Raw genomic sequence first — 24016 nt, 5'->3', positions numbered from 1 at the left:
CTTATTTTTGGTATTTAATGAAAATATTATGAACTAAAATTGCCCTGAGTATAATTAGCAAGCTTGCTTAAGGTATAATTCATCTGATATTACCAGAGTTATAAAGTTGTCAAAGCTGTAAGTTATCTTCCAGTTTTTTCCTCAAGCAAATGAATAAAGTTTTTGGTAAAACATTTATTGAATTTAGCAATTATTGATAAATGTTCATATTATTCTACAAACTTACAAACCAGCAGTTCTTTATCATTATTAATAAAAAGATAAATGTATGTATGTTTTTATCATGAGGATGAAAACAACATGAATGGCTGAATTTCAACATTAGTTGCTTCAGCCGTCCTCAAAACAGCTGCAACCAGAAAATGAATCTGTACTGGAAACAGGCATTTAAACATACCTCAGCACTGGTTTTCTCACTGGAATATCGTAAGCTCTAACAACGTTCACTAACAGTTTTATGTCTCCATCTGATAAATTCTGTGCTGTGACCTTCTTCCTTTCTTTTCTTCTTGGCTTTAATGGTCGTTTTGGCTCTGCCAGTTTAAAAAGGCCAAGTCCCAAAATACTAATAATCATAAAACACGTATTTAGTCATTTTTGCATAGAATCCAGCATGCTAGTGTTTCCATGAAACACATGCAAATTATGCACTAACAGAAAAAGAAAATATACGCTCCTGTTAGTGCCATACAAAACTCTATGAAATGTCAAAATGTTTTAATTGTTTAGTATGACACAGTCCAGTTCTGTCTTATATTTCAAAAATCATAACTTAAATGTGCAAAAAAGTGTTTTTTTTTTTTCCAAAACTAGGTAAGATACAAGTAAGACAATTACACAGCTTCAAGACAGATCTAAACTACAGTGTTATAAACAAGGTATCTAGCAGATGACAACCACCACTATGGAATAGGCGAAAAAATCTAATTACACAGCTATGTACAACAAACAATAGGCTATAGAAGGGAAGCAGAATGAATATGCCACAACATACCCTGGACCCTCAGAACTTATAACCCAAGGCAAAGCAGAACCAAAGGAAAAAAAAACAAACAGGAAAAAGAATAAAAAGCAGATGTATGTTTTTACACATCATTGATATTAACTGCAGACATTCCAAAATCTGCTTTAAAAACTGATAGCCAATGGCATTATTTCCTTATATTTCCATAATAAAAAAATCACAGTAATTACTGTTAAAATAATACAAACCCATGAGTTACTGAAATATCTCACTAAGTAGATGCTTTAAACAAATCATGGTGTATTTTAAATTCACTAACCATATAAGTTAGCAAATAGAATCCAATATGAATTAGTCATCATTATAAGAAACGAAGCATTTGATTTTAAACAACCCCAAAAGCTGATTATCATCTCATTCAGATTTTTCCATTCTGTGATGTGAAAACACAAACTAAAGAATAGGATGAACTCTTTTGTAAGAGAGCAAGTCTCTGTATTTCCAGCAGATGGGACTGTTTAGATTTATACTGCTGACTGAAAAAGCTTTGTCTGTACTTTAAGGGTGTCATGTTCATAGCAAACACAAGCAACTTCTACATAAAAGAAAAAATAACTATCTTTCACAACTTGTTTACTTACACACATTTTAAGGGAGCAACGTTAATTAAGAGTCATCTATGCTGTGATGACTGATAAGTGTCAAAATCAACAAGCATGGGATTTGGAACAAAAATTCAAAGAAAGTGCTTAAGTAATAAAACAAAAAATAATCTTAAAAGAAAAAAGAAGTACTTTCCAAACCCAGTAACATTTCTGAAAGTAAATGACATCCAGCATATGACATTTAGCAACAGCAAACAGAAATACACAAGTAAAATAAAGAAAAATTACTGTTAAAAAAATTTATTGCACATTATTTGCAGGGCATTTGCACTGACTCTGAGTAAGCATCACCTATAGAACCAGCAGTAGTGTTACTACCTCTGATGCTTGTCTGATATTTGGAAATCGTTCAATCTGGCACCAGCTAGGGCTATGGTCAGCTTATCAGATCACAGCCAGATGCATTATATCCTCCTAAATCTTATTTACATGCTGTCACATTACTTCTGCCAAAACCAGACTTTTTCTCAAAAAAGTTTTTATGCATTTTGAGTATCAATACACTGTCTGTACTGGCGGAGGTGTACATAGTGACTGGAAGTTTATATATTATACTAAACACAAAATTGCATCAGTCTGCCACATCAATACACTTTGCAAAAAAAGATCAGAGACAGAGATGGTTTTACATTAATTATTTTGGTTTAAAACAAATTAGATAGCTCCCTCACCCCAGGCTGGGAATCTCCTCTTCATTGACAAGGTCAGAGAGAAGGAAATGGTGTTTTGCTATGAGGAAACGGTTTATTACTGATTCTCGAACCTGTGAATGGGGAGGGAGAAGAGACAAAAGTATACTTTTAATCCAAATCCACTGCAAATATTTGCATTCTGCCTATTAAAAACAAAATATCCAAATATATCTTATTTATTTTTTCGCACTTCTAAAAGAGTCACTGTCCAAGGAAAATTTTCTTTCCACCAGGTATTTCTTTAGAACATACCATAAGCTCATTTTACAAATACAGTAATTCTCTAGAAACATACCGGCTAGCCAGATATAGGAACATATGAAAGCATATAATCAGAAAATGAAGTCTTATCTGCTTACAGCTCATCCTCAGAATCAATCACAACAATAAACAACACTAACGGATATCTCTTTTCCACGTCTAAATGCAGTTGCAGAAAAGGCTGTAGAGAAATCTATATGGTATTGGTTATGGGGAATAAAAGCAATACTTTGTACTGCAGGCAATCAGTGAAACTCATATTACAAACACTATGATTTCAAATAAATGTTTAAAATCCTTAGTTCCTTTCATTTCTATGCTGAGATCATAGACTGAAGCACTGAGATGAGTCTTCCCTCTTCTCCCAACAACTATGTGGAAGCAGACTGACAGAGTATTTATTGCCTTTCTCCTTTTTTCCTACCACTAATGCTAGTAATGCCCTTATATACTGTGCTATTACAAGATCAGTTGCAGAACAGCAATAGCAAACAATTTTCTGCAATACATCTCCCTTTGTTACTTTAAAGTTTTTATTTAAGATATTATTATACCTTTGTGTTGAAGTGACAGGTGTATAAAGATCACATTTCAGAGTGAACTGAATTTCAGTTCTGATGTGAGCAATCTAATTTTCAAGCACATCTGACAATTTATAAATGTAAAATATGCAAATATTATTTTAAAAAAGGCTACTTGTATTTAATCTAAGAGTGACAAATAAAGGTACCATAATGTATGTTACTCTGTACTCCTATACTATTATTCAGTGTGCTGCATAAACCATATGTTTGAGTACACATTTAAATACCATGCAAAACATACAGGGCTGACACAGACATGACAGCTTTGTTAAAAATAATTTTTTTATATTATCATACTGAATCTGGGCTTTGGCACTTGCCTGGGAGATTTAAATACTCTTCATTGTCTATAATTCTTTAACAAACCATTCTTTCTAACAGACCATTTGTTTTGTCCTGCATCAAATCAATCTTATCAGCATATTACATGTTTTGCTGGCCAGCTAGGATGTGATACACTTTTTGATATTTCCACTACTGGTAAGAAACTGGTAGCCATGTTTTGTATTTGCTATTTTGCCAAAATAATCTGAAATTTCAAACTTCTCTTGGTTATATAACCAATGTTTTCCTGTAATTCCCTAAGGATTAGACAGAGTATCATCCTAACAGAATGAACAAACTAGAAAAATAAATTAAATCAAGATAAGGGGGAGAAAATGGTACTCTAATACCACACAAAGGTAATGTGATGGAAGATACACCCTCTGCCTTAGGCTACAGGACAAGACACTGTGTACTGCATTAAATAATTCCTAACAGTGGTTAGGGCCACTGTCACGGAGATAATTAAATCCTTTGCATCACAGCTTGCTATAAGGAAAATAGGGAAGAAAGGGAAATCAGTGAATACCTGGGACACAACAGTACAAATCTCTGGGACACTGAAGCAAAATAGAATTTACAGAACACTAGAAAAATCCGTAACGGCTGGTCATTTTGTATATTGCATCTTTCTCAATAACATCAAATGAGTCATTCACAAACCTCCACTTGTTCAATTTGACCAGTTTCAGGCCTAACTTGGAATTTTACAGGTGTCTGTAGGTCACGTTTAAACATAAATCAGCTTTTAGTATGCCTGGAAATGAAGCATCCAAGTATAGAAGCAACATATGGCCTAGGGAAATACAGTGGATCCATATTTTTTGCAGCTTACCTTCTGTAGGTAGTTGGCAACAACTGCTCTGTGTGCATCTAGGTAATTTTTGCTGTCAATCACATCCCTCTCCTTCAGTCTCTTCTCATAGTCCTAAAGATATTTACTAGAGTTTGTGATTCAATATATATTCAGTGCTTTATTACATACAAGAAAAATGGTAAATATTTCATTAATATTCATGTATGGATCACAGTAAACCAAAACAGATGTCAGAGGTTTACAAAGCTATTTTTAATGCTAATGTATACAGCAATAGTATTGCTAAACTTCCATGAAGAGACAAGAATTCCATTGTTACAAGATTCATGTGGTTTAAATTACTATGAATAACTTGAAGACTTCCCTCTCTTCTCCTAAAGCTGAGCTTTGACCTGCTGCTGTAAACTGAAATTCCATTTGAACTGGAAATGGCTTCTCTTACTGCAGCTGCAATAGGGATAATCCTTCATAAACAGAAGTGATGCAGTATTCATGGAAGATGACCTGAAATCTGAACTGTGTTTTAATACACATAACCAGTTTTCATAGTGTCTGATACTGGAAGAAACTCTGCTTGTAGGGGAGTTAGTTGAGAAACAATTATTAAGCTATTTTTAAGTTATATTCAAGAAATAGATTTAATAGCATAATAAAAACATTCATTTGCACATGGTGAAAAAGTGAAAGCTCTTTAAGCAGTCAGAGTGTGAAGATTTTGCTTTGCCTGAGGCTTCATAAAAGAGTCTGTAGCCTAATCGAGGTGCTGAGATGAATACTGGTTTCCACCACAAGAAAAGATTTATGAGAAGCGCTTGGTTCTTGGAGAGAAGTCTGTTGATGGAGTATTTCTCAGGGTTGTGGTTACTATTCTGGTGGACTACAATGAAAGCTGTACTGACAGATGCAACTTTTACTCACAAGTTTAGGAAAGCGTCTCATAAATTAGGAAGAGGCTAGAGCTGACACTCAGCTTCTAAGCAAAACACAGAGCCTACTAGTCCAGGGGTCTCCCAGGACCTGCAGCTTAATGGCAGTCTGCAAATCAGGTTGGCTTTAGAACCACAGCTAGTTATGTAAAAGCTACTCAGTAAAATTAATCTTCAGGTCATTTTGCTACTGTTGTTACTTTGTGACTAAAATGGTATTGATAACACACCAGTGTTTTGACTATTGTTGGGAAGTGCTGGCACACTGTCAACACTCTCTCTTTTTCCACCCTTCCCCGAGCAAGTAGGTTGGGGGTGCACAAGAAGTTGGGAGGGGACACAACAAGAACAGTGAACTCAAAATGATCACAGGGATATTCCATGCCATATAATGTCATGATCAGCAGTAAAATGGAAAGGGATGGGATTTTGGGGAAAGTAGTCATTGCTCAGGGACTGGCTAGAGATCAGTCTACAAGTGGGAGGTGGCAAGTGCCTTTACATCACTTGGTTTTTGTTTTTGCTTTCTTCTTCCTCTTTCTTTCACTTATAAAACTGTATCAACCCATGAGTTTTCTTGCTTTTGCTCCACCTATTCTCTCCCCTGTCCAGGGTGGGAGGGAGAGGGGAAATGAACAAGCGTCTGTGTGATACTTATCTGCCTACCACAGTTAACCAACAGCAGGAAACTTCCACTATCAGATTTAGGTAGGACTACAGAGTTTATCATTTAGGAATAGAGATAGGATATAGAATCATAGCATGGTTTAAGTTGGAAGGGACCTTAAAGATCATCTAGTTCCAACCCCCCTGCCATGGGCAGGGACACCTTCCACTAGACCAGGTTCCTCAAAGCCCCGTCCAACCTGGCCTTGAACACTGCCAGGGAGGGGGCAGCCACAGCTTCTCTGGGCAACCTGTTCCCTCCTGATGTCCTCCTAATACCTAACGTAAATATACTCTCTTCCAGTTTAAAACCATTACCCCTCATCCTATCACTACATTCCCTGACCAAGAGTCCCTCCCCATCTTTCCTATAGACCCCCTTCAAGTACTGGAAGGCTACTAAAACATCTCCCTGGAGCCTTCTCTTCTCCAGGCTGAACAACCCCAAGTTTCTCAGACTGCCCTCATAAGGGAGGTGCTCCAGCCCCATGATCATCTTCATGGCCCTCCTCTGGACTCACTCCAACAGGTCCATGTTCTTATGTTGGAGGACCCAGAGCTGAACACAGTACTCCAGGTGGGGTCTCAGGAGAGTGGAATAGAGGGGGAGAATCCCCTCCCTCGACCTGCTGACCACACTGCTCTTAACGCAACCTAGGACACGGTTGGCTTTCTGGGCTGCAAGTGCATTTTGCTGGGTCATAGTCAGTTTTCCATCCACTACTACTCTGAAGTCCTTCTCCTCAGGGCTGCTCTCAATCCACTCATCGCCCAGACTGTATTTGTGCTTGGGATTTCCTCAACCCATGTGCAGGACCTTGCACTTGGCCTTGTTGAACTTCATGAGGTTTGCACAGGCCCACCTCTCAAGCCTGTCCAGGTCCCTCCGGATGGCACATCCCTTCCCTCCAGCGTGTCCACCACACCACACAGCTTGGGGTCATTGGTGAACTCACTGAGGGTGCACTCAATCCCACTGTCCATGTCATCAACAAAGATGTTAAACAGCGCTGGTCCCAGTACTGACCCCTGAGGAATGTCACTCATCACTGCTCTTCACTTGGACATTGAGCCGTTGACTGCAACTCTTTCAGTGCGACCATCCAGCCAGTTCTTATCCACCAAGTGGACCATCTGTCAAATCCACGTCTCTCCAATTTAGAGACAACAATGTCATGCGAGACAGTGTCAAATGCTTTGCACAAGTCCAGGTAGATGACATCAGTTGCTTTTCCTTTATCCACCAATGTTGTAACCCCATCACAGAAGGCCACCAAATTTGTCAGGCATGATTTGCCCTTAGTGAAGCCATGCTGGCTGTCAATCACCTCTTTATTTTCCATGTGCCCTAGCATAGTTTCCAGGAGGATCTGCTCCATGATCTTGCCAGGCAGAGATGAGACTCACTGGCCTGTAGTTCCCCAGGTCTTCTTTATTTCCCTTTTTAAAAATGGGCACTATGTTTCCCCTTTTCCAGTCAGCGGGAACTTCACCAGACTGCCATGACTTCTCAAATATGATGGATAGTGGCTTAGCCACTTTATCTGTCAGTTCCCTCAAGACCCACGGATGCATCCCATAGACTTGTGCACCTTCAGGTTCCTTAGATGGTCTCAAACATGATCTTCTCTTACAGTGTGCAGTTCTTCATTCTCCCAGTCCCTGCCTTTGCCTTCTGCATCTTGCTGGTGAAGACTTGCGCTTGCCAGTGAAGACTGAGGCAAAAGAGTCATTGAGTACTTCAGCCTCCTCCACATCCTAGGTAACCAGGTCTCCTGTTTCCTTCTGGAGACAGCCCACGTTTTCCCTAGTCTTCCTTTTATCACTGACAAGCCTACAGAAGCTCTTCTTGTTGCCTTTGATATCCCTGGCCAGATTTAATTCTAACAGGGCTTTGGCCTTCCTAACCTGATTCCTGGCTCCTCAGGCAGTTTCTCTGTATTCCTCCCAGGCTCTATGTCCTTGCCTCCACTCTCTGTAGGTTGAAATAGATTGAAAATATCACCACTGTCAACAAGTAGAATGCAGTTATTCCTGGCTGGGACAACTTGAGGAAATACGGTTTTGAATGGACTGCTTGTTGGGTTGAAAACAGGATGCACAACTGAGCTCTAACAGTAAGATCAATAGCTCAGTGTCCAGCTGGCATCCTCTAACTAGCAAAAAGTACCCCTGGCATTGATTATAGGGCCAATATTACTCAGTATCTTCACCAGTGACCTGGATGAGGAGACACAATACACTGTCAGCAATTTAGCGAACAATACTTGATTAGGAAGAGCAGTTAATATAAGTCACTGTATTCATCACGATGAACCACAATTTAAAGGACTCTTTATAATTGAAGACTATGACAACTGAAGTCTCAATGAAGAAAAGGCAAAATTCTTTATTGAGAGTGGAGTAACTCCTGTGGTGGCACAGACTGGAAAGCAACCAGCAGAATGACAACCATATTGAAAAAAAATCTGGGGGTTTAATGGCAACCAACAATGTGTTCTCTTGGCAAAAGGCAAGCCACAGGCTACATTAGGAGTATCATGGCCTACAGACAAAGGGAAACTACTAGCTCCTCCAACCTGGCACTTATGAGGGCATACCTGAAATATCATGTCCAGCTGCAGGCTGCCAGTTCAAGAAGCATGTGGAGAAACTGGACTACTAAGACAGTCAGAGGCCTAGAGTATATGACCTACAAGAAGAGGTCAGAATCTTAGAATAATGTAGGTTGGAAGAAACTTTTGGTGGTCATCTGGTCCAAACACTCACTCAAAGCAGGAACAACTCCAATCAGGATGCTTAAGGCCTTTGCCAGTTGAATTTTCAGTATCTCTAGAGATGGCAGTTCTACAAACTTGCTGGACAACGTGTTCTGGAATTTGATTACATTCTTTGTGAAAAATGTTTTCATTACATCTAACTCGAATTTCTCTGGAAGTGTCTATCATCGTCTTGCCTCTAAGGTAAGTCTTGCTCTGTTTTCTCTACACTATCTGCTGCCACCATCTCACTAGGTACCTGAAGGACACAATAAGATAGCCCCTTAGGCTTGCCTGCTCAGGCCAAACCAAACTCAGGCCTTTCAGCCTCTGCTCATACATCATGTGCTTCAGACCTGTAGATATTCTGGTAGCTCTCTGCTGGACTTGCTCCAGTATTTCAGTGTCTTTCTTGCACTGGACAAAGTGTTCAACTTAATTAATCTGGCGAGGAAGAGATTAATGAGCAATTCAGGATCTGCCCACAACTATCTGAGGGGCAGTTACAAAGGAGAGAGTGCCAAACTCATCTCTATAGTTCCAGACAATATAACAAGGGAAAACAGCCATTAAATACAACTTGGAAGACTCAGGTTGGACATGATTTTTTTTTTTTTTTTATATAATCACTGGAAGCATAGTGCAGCGCTGGAACAGGTTATCCAGAAAGGCGGTGGAATCTCCCTTTCAGGACATGGCTAGACAAATACACAGCTGACCTCATCTAGTGCTGGCAACAGTCCCGCCACTTCAGTGGAAAGTAGGACTAGATTACCTCCAGACAGTATTTTCCAAACAGTATTTCCACGATTCCATGAATTTTCAGACTTCTTTGACAAAGAGCTAGTAAACCAACTAGGAACGATATCACTTTAAACTTAGTTTTGAAGATCATGTCATATAAAATGAACTTGGAATGGATGATCATGGGTTTATCCAATTTACCCTTAATGGAAAAACCAAATAAAACAATTCTTAAACTATGGTTTTCAATTTTGAATGGTAACTTGAAGTGAACACAGTTAGTCTGTAAAATCACCTGGATCAGAAATGTATATCAAAGATGTGGCACATCTTTAAATAAAAGATACAAAACTAATCTAAAATTTAAAAAGGAAAAATATTTATTGGAAAGAGCTAGACATGACTGAATTAATAAATATCTTTTAAAAAAAGATATAATCCAAAAGAAATGGAAAAAGGGCATTTTTCAAAGAAATTTATGTAAGAAGTAGGGATAAAGCAGGAGTTGCCAGAATCTGAGATGATTCTGATCCTGCTAAGGCAATGAACACACTAAAATGATCCTTAGCTACATGAATTGCTAAAGAACAAAAGAATGTGTGACTTAACAGTAATAATGGAGTTGAGATTAAAAATAATTGAAGTATGACCCAAATAAAAAATGCACACATTGCATTTCAGTAAGGTAATTAACAGACAGGCAAGGACAGGGTAAACTAATTGGAACAATGTACTAAACCAGAAATAACTGCAACATAGGCTGTAAGTAAAACATAAAAAGGTTTTAGTTCTCATTAGAGTCATTGCTTCCAGCAGTCTCCACAGAAAAGGCTCAAAAGTTAATAAGCCTAAACCTGAATTATATCTGCATTTTCTTTCTATATTTAAAATCACTTTTTTTTAAAAAAAAAGTCTCTTGCCTTTAAAAAAACCCACTCTTAGAACATTTGTGTCTACAGCAGTTGCTGTGTTTTATTTTTCTCCTTCTACAGTATAGCTGTGGAAAAATGGCCTTGGAATGAAGCTATGTTAGTTAGATTAAAGTAACACTAGAAAATACTAAAGGAATAAAATTCTGATTTTTTGCATGTCAGCATAGCTGTACATACTTTAAAGGGACCAGTTGACTCAATTGCAAGTTAAATATTATTAGCATTAAAACTAGAAGAGAAGTATCTTGAATAACATTCTACCTGGAAGATTTTCTCACTGATTTCTCGTTCATGCAGAGGGACTTGCTTATAGTTTCGGAACTCTGCCACCTCCCCACTTCTGAGCTGCAAGAGTCGGAATCTCTTTGATCTATTAAATTCCTCATCGGAAACAAAATTAAATTCTTGCTGCAACTGTTCCAATCTGAAGAAATCAGGAATGTGTGCCTCTCCACTTGTAGCCACCTAAATTAGTCAAAAAATTATTAACATTTTCATACAAAGTGACACATCTATAAAATAACTTTTGTAAGTCTTACATGTATATTGCAAAGATGTTCATTTTAAGCAAAAGCAATTGACATGGATCAAACTGAGACTGAAACACTAAGTGTTTTAAAGTAGGTTTTTGTTGAGCAAAGTATATGAGATTATACATTTAAGAACACAATAAAATTCTATTTCCTTGTAACATAAACAAAACATTAAATAGTAGGAAAACTATAACATAGCAGAGTAACCTATGAAACTGTACTGTAAAGACAATTCATTTACACAACTTCAGCTATATAAATAGCTCCTCAATTTGAGGTTTAGAAAAGTCCCAACTTCTACAACACACTAGATCTCTTTGTGCAATTGTCATTAATGAGCAACGTCCTATTTAATACCATACAAGTACACTGGGAATACCCCTTCACTTTAAGGAAACAACAGACTCAAAATCTGCATTTTTTATAAATTAATCAGTTTGTGTATTTCCATATACCTATTTTTCACCACTAGAGTACTACTGAACGGATTAATAAGTCATACTCATTAATAAATCATTAACCTACTTCTAAATGGATTAATAAATCATATTTTTAATAGACATTTTGCTTCTTAACACTCACACAAGTACATCAATCACAAATTCAAGTGCTACTGCCTCCCTGGCATGCATGCACATTGCCTGAGAAGGTACTGGTGACTAGGTGTTTCATAGGTCCGTTAGCCCTACAGCTCTGAAAAAGCCACTTACCATGACCAGCTGCATCAGAGCTGCATTGTTTGGGTCATTTGGATCAAGTTTTGCTTCTGCTGCCCACTTAGCTAGTTTCTTCATGTCAGTTAAGCCCGATGTGCCAATGGATGCAATAGCGTCTATATTTTTTAAAGCACTAAAAAGACAGAATTGACAGAACTTATACCTAAACCACATATGATTTAGCAATATAAAAAAAGTTTTTAAAACAATTGTAGAAAAACCCTAAAAAGCTCCCCACAAGCTGAATAGTAAATTCCACTATGCAATTCTTAGTTGTAGCTATGCAACTGAGGGAATTGCAAAGGAAAGTAAAGGGGAAATATGAAGGAACTGGCGGAAGAGAACTTTTATACAAGGTAGTAAGGCGCTTATTGACACATTTATAATACACCTACACTATTCCATGTTGCTGATTACTAGGAAGTAAGATAATAAATTGCTTTACAGCATGAAAGTTAACATAAACATTTGACAATCCATACTGAAAAGAACTTCTCAGGTGTACAGTCCTTGCCTGCGCTATGTCTTCAATCCTGTCTTTGACCTGTCTTCTGGATGGCTCTTTCAACCTGCATTGTAAGCCTGGGTCTCTGCCCCCTTCCCTGCTTTTTCTAGATAGACCCTGGGGCCCAATTCATCCCCTCGCCATGTCTGGGCCTGCTGCCAGCACCTTGCTCTGCCTGTCACGTCCAGCTCCTGTTAGACTGTATGCTGGCTGGCGAGGACACTGCCTGTGCTGGCAGCCTTCTCCCTTGTGGTGCAGTCCTGCTTTTGGTCCTTCCTGACACTATGAGTCCCAGCTCCACTCCTTATCCTTTGGATGCTCCTGCTCACTTTCTTGTATTTGCAGTAGACAAGGAAGTATGACAGGGAGTCTGGAGGCCATTTGTACACTGACTTGCTGGCCAGGCTTCTGGCATCTTCTCACAAATGCCACCCCAGAAGCCCCACCACTAACAAAACTTTGCCACACAAACCCAATACAGCAGGACATGGGTGTTATTAGCCAAAATACCACAGAAGGTGGATGTTGCCCCTTCTCTTGTTAGGGGTGCTAATTTGAGTCTTTGTTCTCCACTTAGCTGGATATTTTCAAGAAACCTTTAAGAACTCATGGATCTTTCTCGCACTTGGTTAGAATCAGCCAAATATCCAGCAGTTACTGGAGCAGCAGATAAAGTGGTAACATCAAGGTTGTATCTTTAAGCACCAGTCTTGAACAAATGCACACTGAATCACAATTGTGCTGAAAAGCTAATGGACAGCAAAAACTAACTTTAGGCATGAAAATCCTGTCTCCGACGTTCACAACAGACAATGGAAAGTCACAGAGGGCTGTTCATCTCTAGAGGGTGATTCAGAGAGTGTTTTACAGCTAACTTCCTTCTGAAATTCCCCATTTTTCCATTTACTATAGCGATTAGTCTCCCGAGTTTAAAGTTAGCCTTTGGGAATGCACCCTTATGTTTTAATCTCATGATATTCTAGTCTCATTGAAATCAGCAGGTTACTCATAAGATGATCAGCAAATTAACAGCTGCAGCTTGGGTCAAAAATAGTAACAGTGATTTGGATGCCAATGTCTAGCCTCTAAGTTAATAAAAATCTGACAGAATCTAATCAGCTGGAAGAGGTACTTGCTCAGTGTTAGTAAGTATGGGGAAACTCTTAAGGCTTTACAGTGAAGTTACCTGAGAACATTACAAAAGCAGACTTTATGTATCACCTCCTTGACTTTATTGAAATTATATAAAAGCAACAAAATGGACAAATAATCTACAATATCCAACTTGCAGCCACAGGGCAAATTAGATTGTTCTGAATGGAATAATATACTAATTTCTGCAGGTCAACAGGCTTCTGATGGAAAAAAATAATGAAAGAGTATTATCTTGGAACGATCCAACAGATGAGAATTTTTCACTGATTAATTCACTAACAGTGACAAGCCCCCATACTAACTTCTACTGCTTCCACAGTGTAATTTTTATCATTAATTACAGAAAAAGCATTTAAAGCACATGTCCCAGTAGCCTCCCCAAATTCACTTCGGCTAAGAAAGAGCTGGAGCTTCTGTTCTTAGTGGAATTACAGGAAAGTTCCTTGCCAATATATATTTAGCTCTTCTATTAGAAAATTATAAAAGTGAATTAATCACCTTGAGTGTAACTTTAATATTGTCTAGAAACAATATACTAAAAGATACAATTTCTAACTAAAATCGTTTTTCCAAAAATGCGTACCGTAAGATATCTGCAGAGGGTTACAGTGCAAAGTAAAATACTTCAACTTAAGGAAAAAGGTTATGAAAGTCTATTTTTAAAAAATACTAGTATAATCAGTTTCCCATGAATCACTGAAAATTCATATCATATTACCTTGGAATTCCTGTGTTTTGCTGAGATACTGGAGGAATTAAGGGGATTCCTTTTTCTCCAACTGCCCAAGAGACACTATTGGATACTTTCCCAGAGGTCATTAAAGTCATTTTGTTGCTACCATCAGCTTCAAATGAAAAGGATGCACCTATCAAGGGGGGCAAAACCCAAAGTAGTATATTTATGCATTAAAACACAATGTCTAAACATTTTTAATAATACTTGCTGAAAACAAGTAGTCAAATAACCCGTGCCTTTATATAAATGGTGTAATGTGAAACAACTTGATGATGCTGCATGTTGTGGGGAAGGACTCTGCTCTACAAAACGAGTGAAAGATTCTATTCTGCCTACAGAAAGGCTTTCCATGTGGGTTGGAAGGAAAGGCTATGCCTTGAAAACTATGCAAAAGGGTTTTTTTTCCTTCACAGATGCACACTATTTAATATTTCTGGTAGTTTTCAGATTCAGTATACTGTTATTAATGAAACAGACATTCAGAGCCAAAAGAATTATGCATGACTGAAAAAGCTTTGTGATACACAATTGTATATAGTTATCACTGTCAATGTCATTTACACACACGTTTGTTGTAATGATTTTTTACATTTCTTTCCTGCACAGTTTTTTACCTATTCTTCTGCTCTAGCTTGACTTCTATTTCATATATGCCAAATTTATGCAAGTCAAAGTCATCTTGTAATGCTGTTCAAACTTACTACACAAACTTGAAAGTTCCATATGCTACCATGTACTATTCTTGTTTCCCCTTTTCCTATCTCTCCCTTGTTTTACCTTTCTGAAGTTGCAGGGATAAAATGTGTTACAGCACATCAACAAAGCAAATAGGATGACAAAAAATTACATTGCATAAACACTTACACAGCCAGTTCTTCAGTGGTTTAAAACATTAAAATCACTGGAGCTATACTGATTAATACCATCTGCTTGCTCTGCAGTGTCATAGGCCTGATTACTTAAATACTAAAAAACCCCAAACACCTTCTATAGCTGGTAGAGCTCCACTAACACTACAAGCCAAATAATAAACACACACATTTTTATTATATACATCTTAAAATTAGTAAGAGACAAAAATTCCACAGCAAACTTCAATAATAAGAATCATGACTATTTCATAAGATTCAGATACAGAAGCTGTAAATGCTCTTAACAGAACTTACTCTGAAACTTAAACCAGCCTATTACTGCTACATGGTTTCAGCAAAATGAGAAACACTGAATTGAGATAGTCCCTACCACTCCCAACTCCTTCATGGTCCAATGTCACACGCTGATTGCTGCTGAACTCTATTTCTTCCATAGGAGCACTGCCTGTCAGAATTGTAGTCTCAGGAACAGGTATGAACACTTCAGCCAACAAGGTGGTACTACTCATACCCATTGTTTCATATATCTGGAAGAAAACATAGTGACAGACATAGTAAAAAATGTACACATGTATTCATGAGAAGTTGAAAACATATTGTGGGGTATTTGGACAAAAGGTTTTACTGTGACTTAAGCATGAAATAATTAAGTTAATTGTATTAATTTACTTTCTAAAATACCCAATTAGCAGACATTTCAGCTACCAGCAGCTAACTTGGTCTGAATTCTTCTTACAAGTATATCCTCTTCACTTTTCTAATGCACCTGAGAATAGTATGACAAACTCTAGGCTTTAAAGGGCATCACTGTACAATATATAAGTGCTTGTGACAGTCACTGGCATCAGGTGAACATGCCAGAGGGATTCTGCCTCACTAATTCACCCTGCCTTTTGTGGTAAGGGAAAGGCACAGTCCCTGTTCTGGCAGTACTGCAGGCATAGAACGATGTAAGTGATTTCTCCATTCAGATATTTTTAATCCAAGATGATATTCCTTCTCCCTTTCAATTTGTGTGTTACATAAATGGAGCAGGCAAGAGGTATACACCTTCCTCTGAACTACCAGTGGTAAGTTATGTAACAGAAAAAGGTCACTGAACAGAAGTAGGATCTTGACTAAAAATACATTGTATTGGCTCTGAAAATTATTCATGTGACTCATTAATTCATATGTGGAATGGTGCTGGTAGTTTGACTTAACTGCACTGCTGATCAAGTCAAGTGCCGTGATGGACATTACTAGCAATTAATTTTTTTCTTATCCCCCTCCAGCAAACATTACGACGACTCTACTGTGTGGACAATAATGTTTTAAGATGACCATTTTGGCAAGTTTATCTGCAACATAAATCACTTTTTCTAAAATTAAGAGGCTGCTCTACTAACATATTTAATCACATGTCCTAATTATTTAATTTCCCCCATGCAGCCCATAGTGATTTTTAAAAATATATATATATAAAAGCACAAGCATCAAAAACGTAGCAGCAAAGTTAAAAGTTTGTGACTGGAGAAGCAAGGAAAGGTTGTAAGATTGATGATTTAAAATGGGTCTTTCACAGGTTTTTCAGTCTTTGCAATGCTACCATAGAGCAAAATACAAGCATTACAGGAGTAATTACATTTCAATAATCTTTTCAAAAGTTACTATGAGAAATCATTATCTACCTGTAGTTTCAAACTTTCTGGCCAATTAAATATTTGTAAATTGAAAATCTGCCCAAAGTGAACTCTGAAATCTGAACTTATTGGTCGGGTAACAGTCCTTGATACTTCTTTCGAGTTGAAAAGGACTTTTATAAATGCAGAGCGTTTCTTCACATCTTCTCGTCGCAAAACTTCTGCTCTGTAAATATGTCAAACAAGCTGTCATATAATTTTTCATAACATTTTTATTCTTTGGTTATTTTTGATGAGAATCTGATTCCTCAAGGGGAAACAGGAGTCACTAGATAAAGATGGTATTCTAAAAATGTCACTACACAGGAATGACTTTAAAACTATCATTTACAATTGTTTTATCTTCTCATGAATATAAAATGATTTAAAAATGAACAGGTCAAATTTCAGATCCACTAAAGCCACCTCCATATAAAAGGAGTTATTTAGGGAAACATTCCCTTCTACTCCCTTCCTCCAAAGCACAATAAATGATAACAAATTGAGTTAATGTTTTGAAGTTTTTAGTGATTGGAAGTAGAACAGCCACGCAATATTCCTCAATGAGGCTATTTGCTGAGTAAGTACGAAACAAAGCAGTTTTTAAATAACTAAAATCTGTTAGATGTATGTTAAATTGCATGCGTAGATATGGAAAGTAACACAAACAAGTAAATTTACTTATTTTATCCAGTGAAATCTCTGGTTTACTATGCGATTTCTTTATTTTTCCTTTGTTGACTATAGCACAGACCTGACGTAAAGGACAGTGAGAGTGGTACTGCCAGAAGTGACCTAGACTCTAGACTGAAAACAACTTCTTTATATATACACCACTGTCCTATGCAGATGTTCAAGGAACATAAAAAGGTTCAAAGGTAGTGTGTAGACACGCATTCTCCAAGCCCACTATATACAAGGTTACATGTGACTTGAAAACGAATATTTATTTCAGCTTCAGAAGCAGAAGTTTTATCACTAAGCTAAACAGAATGATGAGCACATGCTTCTGAAGTTGTACAGTCAATTAATTAATAAATAACAGCACAAAACCATGAACAAAGTAATTTGCACACCAACATTTATCTTACCGAGGGCACAGCTCAGTCGGAGTTATGCTTCCTGACAGGACTAGTTCAGGAATTAGAGCAGGCGCTCCGGGTTTCCTTCTGCAGTTTTCAGCTTTTTCTCTTACCTGCTGCTCTATTTCCAGGCTACTGACCATTTTAGGTGGGATGGGTTTTACACGTTCCTCACCAAGATCATAATCCTCTACTGATTCTTCTTCTTCATGAATGCCTTTTTTCTTCTTTTTCTTCTTGGACTTCTGCATATAAAAATAATAATGTTCTTCTTGAACTTGTTTCAATCAGTAGAGTTTTCTTCTCTTGATTCACAAGTGATAAACATGTATGAGAAATGACTGTATAATTTTAAAATCACCACACACAAAAATAAGACTTCTCTCATTCCATAGTACTACTTCAGATTCAGAATTCAGCAGTGCATTCCATTCATACGCTTCAAAAACATAATCCGTTTCAAACAAAACATTTATTTAACCTTCCCAACCATCTTACAAAACAAACATGTTTCTTGAACATTCTGGCTAGCAGCTTCTCATTTAGCCTGAGCTACCACATGCATTCTGTTAGGATTGAAAGAAGGTTACTCAACCAGTAGACACAGTTCTTTGAGATGTATTATCTGCATACACATTGACAAAGTGAACGCACATGTGCCACAAACTTTGGAGCACTAGCTTTTTAGCTTAGCAGTATCTTTAGCATGAGCAGAATGATCCCCTCCCTTCCTCTATGACAAACAGAAGAATAAACAGACAACCGCATCCCTTTCAGCATCTTCTAAACTGCACAACTCCAGTGTTATGTGCATATTCAGCTGTAAACAACTGCAAGCAAGTTCCTCCTTCCACAGACTTACAGATTACTTGGAAGTACAGCTTGCTTGGAAGCACCAGCCACTTTATTATTTAAGAGACGATAAGCAAAAGAGAGGGAGGTGAGGAAAGCAAACAGTTTCTCCTCACTAACTGAAGTATTTAGCCAAACAATTTGTTCACATATTTTATGAATAAATATTGTTTCTTTCTTGGCCTAATTTTATGTTACCCTTTTTATTCTTGTATTTGCTTTTAAATTTATCTAGTCTCTTCTACCTCTAGTGTCTTTCTCAGATTTATGTGATCTGTGCTAGTAAGACACCACCAGCAGTGATCAACAGAAAAAGCACTTTGAGTAAAATAAAGTAAGGCACTTCTGGGCATGAAAGAAAGGTCTGTGTACTACATTTCACTCTAAAAGGAAAGAACCACAGTCATCTCAGTCTCAAGACAGTTTGCAACTAACACAATAAAAAGATGCTGAGACAGCTTTGGCTGGAACCACTCCCATGGTATTTGTGAATGCATAACTGTCTAGAGGTAGAGGAACAGCTCCTGTTAGGATCAATGCTCAAGACTATCTGCCTTCACTTTAAAGGTTTACATTTATTCATCTTACCCTACAAGTGAATTGACACAGTACTAATGAGTCATGTGCCCACTTGTGTTCTGCTAACAGGAATTTCCAATACCTGCAGATCCGCTTCCCCTGCACTAGATTCTTGAAAACAGTGTTTGAAGCATTTCCTTAATTTTGCTTTGGTATCCCAAAAAAGTGTTCAAACTGGGCAGTAATTATATTCAAGTATAATCACCACTACCCTGAGGCATCCAGTACACTGCCACATAACTATGAAAGCAAGTCTGATTTTGCTGGCACTGCCACAGGCTATTTCAAAGAACATCCTGTTGTAGTGTATCGTTTTAGCTCCTGTATTGTCAACATTCCCTTGAAGCACAACTGACAACTTAACTACAGTACAGATTATTAGCAATAAAGCTTTTCAGAGGTAAAAGGCTAGTATATTAACTGAATTTTTCAGTTTTGGGACATTCCTGACCATAAATTTACACGAGATGACATCAACTGCTGTTCATTAGAAACACACGCACACAAAATTAATTCATGTTCTTTGTTTGCAAGAAGGACGTGAACTTAATGGGAATGCTGCAAAACTATTAAATTTAAAGAAAGAACTGCTGAAGTACTGAAAAATCAACAGGAAGATGACAATGCTCCATAAAAACCTAGCAAATTTTGATTTTTTTAATTAACAATTTACTAACAAATTCTAAGACAGAATGCATGCAAACACATTACAAAATTTATGCATAACTATCCTGAAATTGGTATTTTTTTTTTGGTATTAGAAGGACAAATTTTCAAACACATTTAGTAATAATTTTAATTTTTGTGAAACTGAATGATTTAAACAAACCTGTATCTTCTTCCAGGATTTCCACTCTTGTAGCTCAGTTTTATACTCCTCCATTTTCTTTTCATATTCTTCCATACATTCTTCTAGCAATTCATTTATCTCAGCCTGAATTTCTGCTTCATATGCTTTTTCATCTAATTTCTGATCAACCTCTTCCCTTCAAAACAACAGTTACCAACACATTATATAAATTAACATAAGGGCTCCAATTAAGTCTATAATATATAACATATATACTTCTCCATGAATTAATTTCATGATACCAAAAGTGTGTTCTATTTAAAAGTAATAGCATAGATAGTTTAGGAGCTGATAGCAGATAGTTACTATCCAGAACGAATACAATTACTTTTTGTTTATTCATTAGCTTATAGAAATTTCTTTCTTACAGTAATTACTTGTAATTTTAACCTTCCTTCCTCCCCAAACTCAAAAAGAATAGAGTCAGGCTCAACCAGTGCCAGACACTACTCAAATTCTTACTTCTGCACCCTTTGTATCAGAATTGTAATTTCCCAAATTGATTAATTTTATTAAAACTCCACTGCTGGCAAATGAAATACAAAAAGTGTTATCAAAACATACTTCCTCAAATAAAGTTTCATGGGTGTGTTAGTAAACTTCTGAAAGTCACGGAGGGATTTAATTTGTTTCCAAACTTTTATAATGGTCTTAAGCAACATTCTGTCTTTGTCTTGTTCAGCATCACGAAGTCTTCTGGTTTGCCTGGAAATATATATATACATGTGCACAAAATCAATCAGAATTGTATAACTCAGAGGAACAATAGAATGAAAACTTGCGATACCAAAAGCCAAGTGATGTGGGTTTCAATTTGATTGATGATGGCTGCAGTGGTTTAAATCCAAGAAGCATAAACCCCAGACTCAAAGATGGCAGGATTTGATTTCCTTCTGTACTCTAGTCTCTCGCATTTTGGACAATCTGACTTCAATTACAGTTCATTCTCTAGAGATTTCAAAGTTTTCTGAAAGGCTTATTACAGCTGTACATCATTAAAAACATTTTAAAGTCAATTCATGTAAACAACAGCCCAGGAAACCTAATCTGCTGCTATGAAGTAATGCTTATTACAATCATACATTACAAAATATGTTTTAAACCTAACATGCTTCTAACTCCAGTAAAAGGGACTTGCAGAGATGAAGTAATGTGGTAATGTATGAAGTAATGCAAGTCTTCTGACAGCCCTACAAGATTCTTAACACAAACAAAATTAACAGGGCTTTTTTTTCCCCCCAGAATTGGTGTTTCACATTTCCATTCTCTAATCTGTTCGTAAAAGAGCTATTCATTAGCACTTTAATGACCAACACACACTTCTGATGTAAATGTCTATGCAGCACAAGCACAGACTGTTTCTAGTACTATCCTGGTTAGCTAAACATGTCTAGTAAAAATAATGTGATTTTAAAAGAAAAAAAAAAAGATGTAAACTAACACATTACTACTTGTATTCAAAGAATGTGGAAGACAGGAAGGCTGAGTTAAAGCTGAGAGAAGAAATACATCATACATTATTTAAAAGCATAAGCAAATTTAGTAAAAAACAATAAACAAAGAAGAAATATAGACTTTCCAGAGAGCAATATGAGTAACTTCTCCACTTCATTAGCTAGCAGTTTAAATATTACTTATCCATACAGCTTAACAACCTTTTCTTCTTTGTCTACCAGATGAAGCTAGAAGATGAAGCTTAAAGACATGAGGAACATATAGGTCAGTAATTACAGTTATCTAATGTATTCAATTTGGAAGCAGAACCTTTCAGTAGAGAATCATGTCTGCTAAAATACATCAGTCAGATGAGCCTGAAACCTGCGATCCGCAGCATACTTTGGCTTCATCCTCAGCAAACAAGGACAGTAGGGCTGAAATTGCTAATTTGCAAAAGTTTTCTGTATTCAGATGACATTTCTTCCTCAAACCGATGGAAAACTACAGCTCTGATCTTCAGACAGCAAAGAGTACACATCAGTTATGTTACTGGAGGGTGGAGGAAACAATTAGATTATTTTCCATGCTACACTCTCTTTATATTCGTAATTTCTCATGAGTGTACTACAGTGACCATCAGGGAAATGCAGTATTAAAAAGAGAGACAAGGCAGGTCAGATGTTTTTACCAACATATGTGGTCCAAGTCAGTATTAAACACCATGACAGTAAAAATTCCTGAGCCCATCTGAGCCTCATATGTGTAACAGCTTCCAACAACAGAGCTGTAGCCAGAAAGAATTACAGATATGAAAAGCCCTAGAATAATCCCAGCCAAACTCATCTCCCATTACTTATGGAACACTGATCTCACTGATTTCAGCTAGTTTCTCCTGATTCATAATAGTGTGACACTAAACTAAAGCACTCAAGACCTAGAAAAACACTTAAGATACCCAGAAGGAATATTCTATCTAATCAGAATTAACCATCAAGCAAGACTCAGGGTTGGTGCCAAAATCCAAGAATCTTACTCCCACAGAAAACTTTCTCATTACTATTCTCATGCTTTCCTTGGTGAGAGCTCCTGTCTCCAAGGTACTGTATGGTAACTGCACACCTCCTGCTACTAGTCCTCTAGCAGATGTGTTAAGAAAATATTAATAAAAGCTGCTCCCTTCAATGGAAGGAAGACTTTGTCCTTCAGTATAAAATAATACATTATAGATTTCTATACGTCCTGCACAGATACCAATGTATTACAAGACAGCGTACTTGAAGGATGAAAATCTGAAGCAGCAATTCGCAAACTAAGAATAACGAGTGGATGTGTAAGTGTAAGCAGATGTAGACTTCAAGGCTGAAAGTAGAATTGTTATACAAAAAATTTGATTTTTAAAAAAATATTGTATTATCATGTGACCCATTACATCAGTCTAAACTTCTGTTTATTTAAATGAATACATTATTGCCTACTTTCAGATTGTGAAAAACTTTCAGATTTTTATTAAGTATCTACTAGTTAAAAGGCTGTTCAGCATGGATCTCCAAAATAACTTAATTTTTATCATACTGCTTACACTTACAGCTCACTACTGTCCACCTGCCAAAAATAATACTAATTTTCACTAGCAAGCCAAAAACTGTAATATATTTTTACTACCCACTTACTGTCCAAGAACAATAACTGTAATCTTGTAAACCAAAATTCTACCATTTTATGTATATTAACCCACTGGCAAAAACATGGACAGAAATACCTAAGAATGGGAAGTGAATCAAGAACACTTGTATAATGAGGAAGAAGATGGAAAAAACTAGGGGTTTTGTCATTTCAAAAAATTACATCACTTGCACTGTTGTGAGAGCTTCATGCATACAGCTGATGTCTACTGACACCTTATTTTAATTAAATTTTAATTGTGCAAAACACAACAATAAATAGTTACTAATGAATAAAAGGTAATCAAATCAGACCAGTTCTGAATCAAGATTTCAGCCTAAGCTATATTTTCTTTGTCATTTTTTTTTACTCAACTTACCAGTAAGAACCCTTAAGCCCTCAAAATTCTTACAGAGCTATTTACAGCAGAATTTAGAAGCCTGACATGAATCATATTTTGTACCAGCATGGAAAGGAAAAAAGGAACACAGTTTTAAAAACATAATGATTTAATGAATCCATACCTACCTGATCTCAATTTTGTATTCAGGTATGCTCTGTTGTGCCACAGGTCTAGGAACACCATCACCACCACTGTCTATACTATATTGCACAGCATTCCTCAAAGCGTGCAGCTTAAACGAACAAACAAGCAATTAACAGATGGTTTGACATTTATGAGGCAGTGTAATGCACCTTGACATGAAAGTTAGTTACTACATAAGAGAAAACTGAGTTGTCTTCATTCTGTATTTACAGGGTTCTGGCATGTCTGCGAGGTGCTGATTCTTGAAGATGAAATTCTAGTTAGAATCCCTGAATGCATGAGGGAGATTTACTCACTTTGATCACTGTGACAGATCTAAACAAGGGCAATAGATTGATCTAAGGATTATTCTGAAGGCTCAGGCATCAAAGGGGTGGAGTGGGGAAAGCGAGTCTGCCAAAAAACCCACTTTCTATTAAAGGGATTTTTAGGTGTAGGAAGGGCCACAAAAGGTAACCCCAATAAACAACAAAAATGAGTGGATTGTGGTTTTGA

At 37.0% G+C, this 24016-nt stretch overlaps 1 protein-coding gene across 9 annotated transcripts in view; it reads right to left on the bottom strand.

Moving 5' to 3' along the window:
* CC2D2A (coiled-coil and C2 domain containing 2A) overlaps nt 1–24016 on the bottom strand; it is a 65989-nt gene that overhangs the window by 19520 nt on the left and 22453 nt on the right. For 8 of the 9 annotated variants that reach the window (XM_074865793.1, XM_074865794.1, XM_074865799.1 and 5 more), the window contains 12 exons: nt 23503–23609; nt 20440–20580; nt 19855–20011; nt 17604–17839; nt 16522–16699; nt 15222–15378; nt 13962–14109; nt 11578–11716; nt 10596–10799; nt 4326–4418; nt 2301–2392; nt 398–565 (listed from right to left, as the gene is read on the bottom strand). In XM_074865793.1, the coding sequence (XP_074721894.1) occupies nt 398–565; nt 2301–2392; nt 4326–4418; nt 10596–10799; nt 11578–11716; nt 13962–14109; nt 15222–15378; nt 16522–16699; nt 17604–17839; nt 19855–20011; nt 20440–20580; nt 23503–23609 (1820 nt within the window). The remainder of the gene's footprint in view (nt 1–397; nt 566–2300; nt 2393–4325; nt 4419–10595; nt 10800–11577; nt 11717–13961; nt 14110–15221; nt 15379–16521; nt 16700–17603; nt 17840–19854; nt 20012–20439; nt 20581–23502; nt 23610–24016) is intronic. The other variant, XM_074865798.1, reaches the window with a different exon arrangement.

The sequence above is a fragment of the Strix uralensis genome, chromosome 4, assembly GCF_047716275.1.
Source record: "Strix uralensis isolate ZFMK-TIS-50842 chromosome 4, bStrUra1, whole genome shotgun sequence".
Taxonomy (NCBI): domain Eukaryota; kingdom Metazoa; phylum Chordata; class Aves; order Strigiformes; family Strigidae; genus Strix; species Strix uralensis.
Note: the sequence above shows the minus strand (reverse complement) of the source record. Positions and strands in the feature narration are given on the sequence as shown.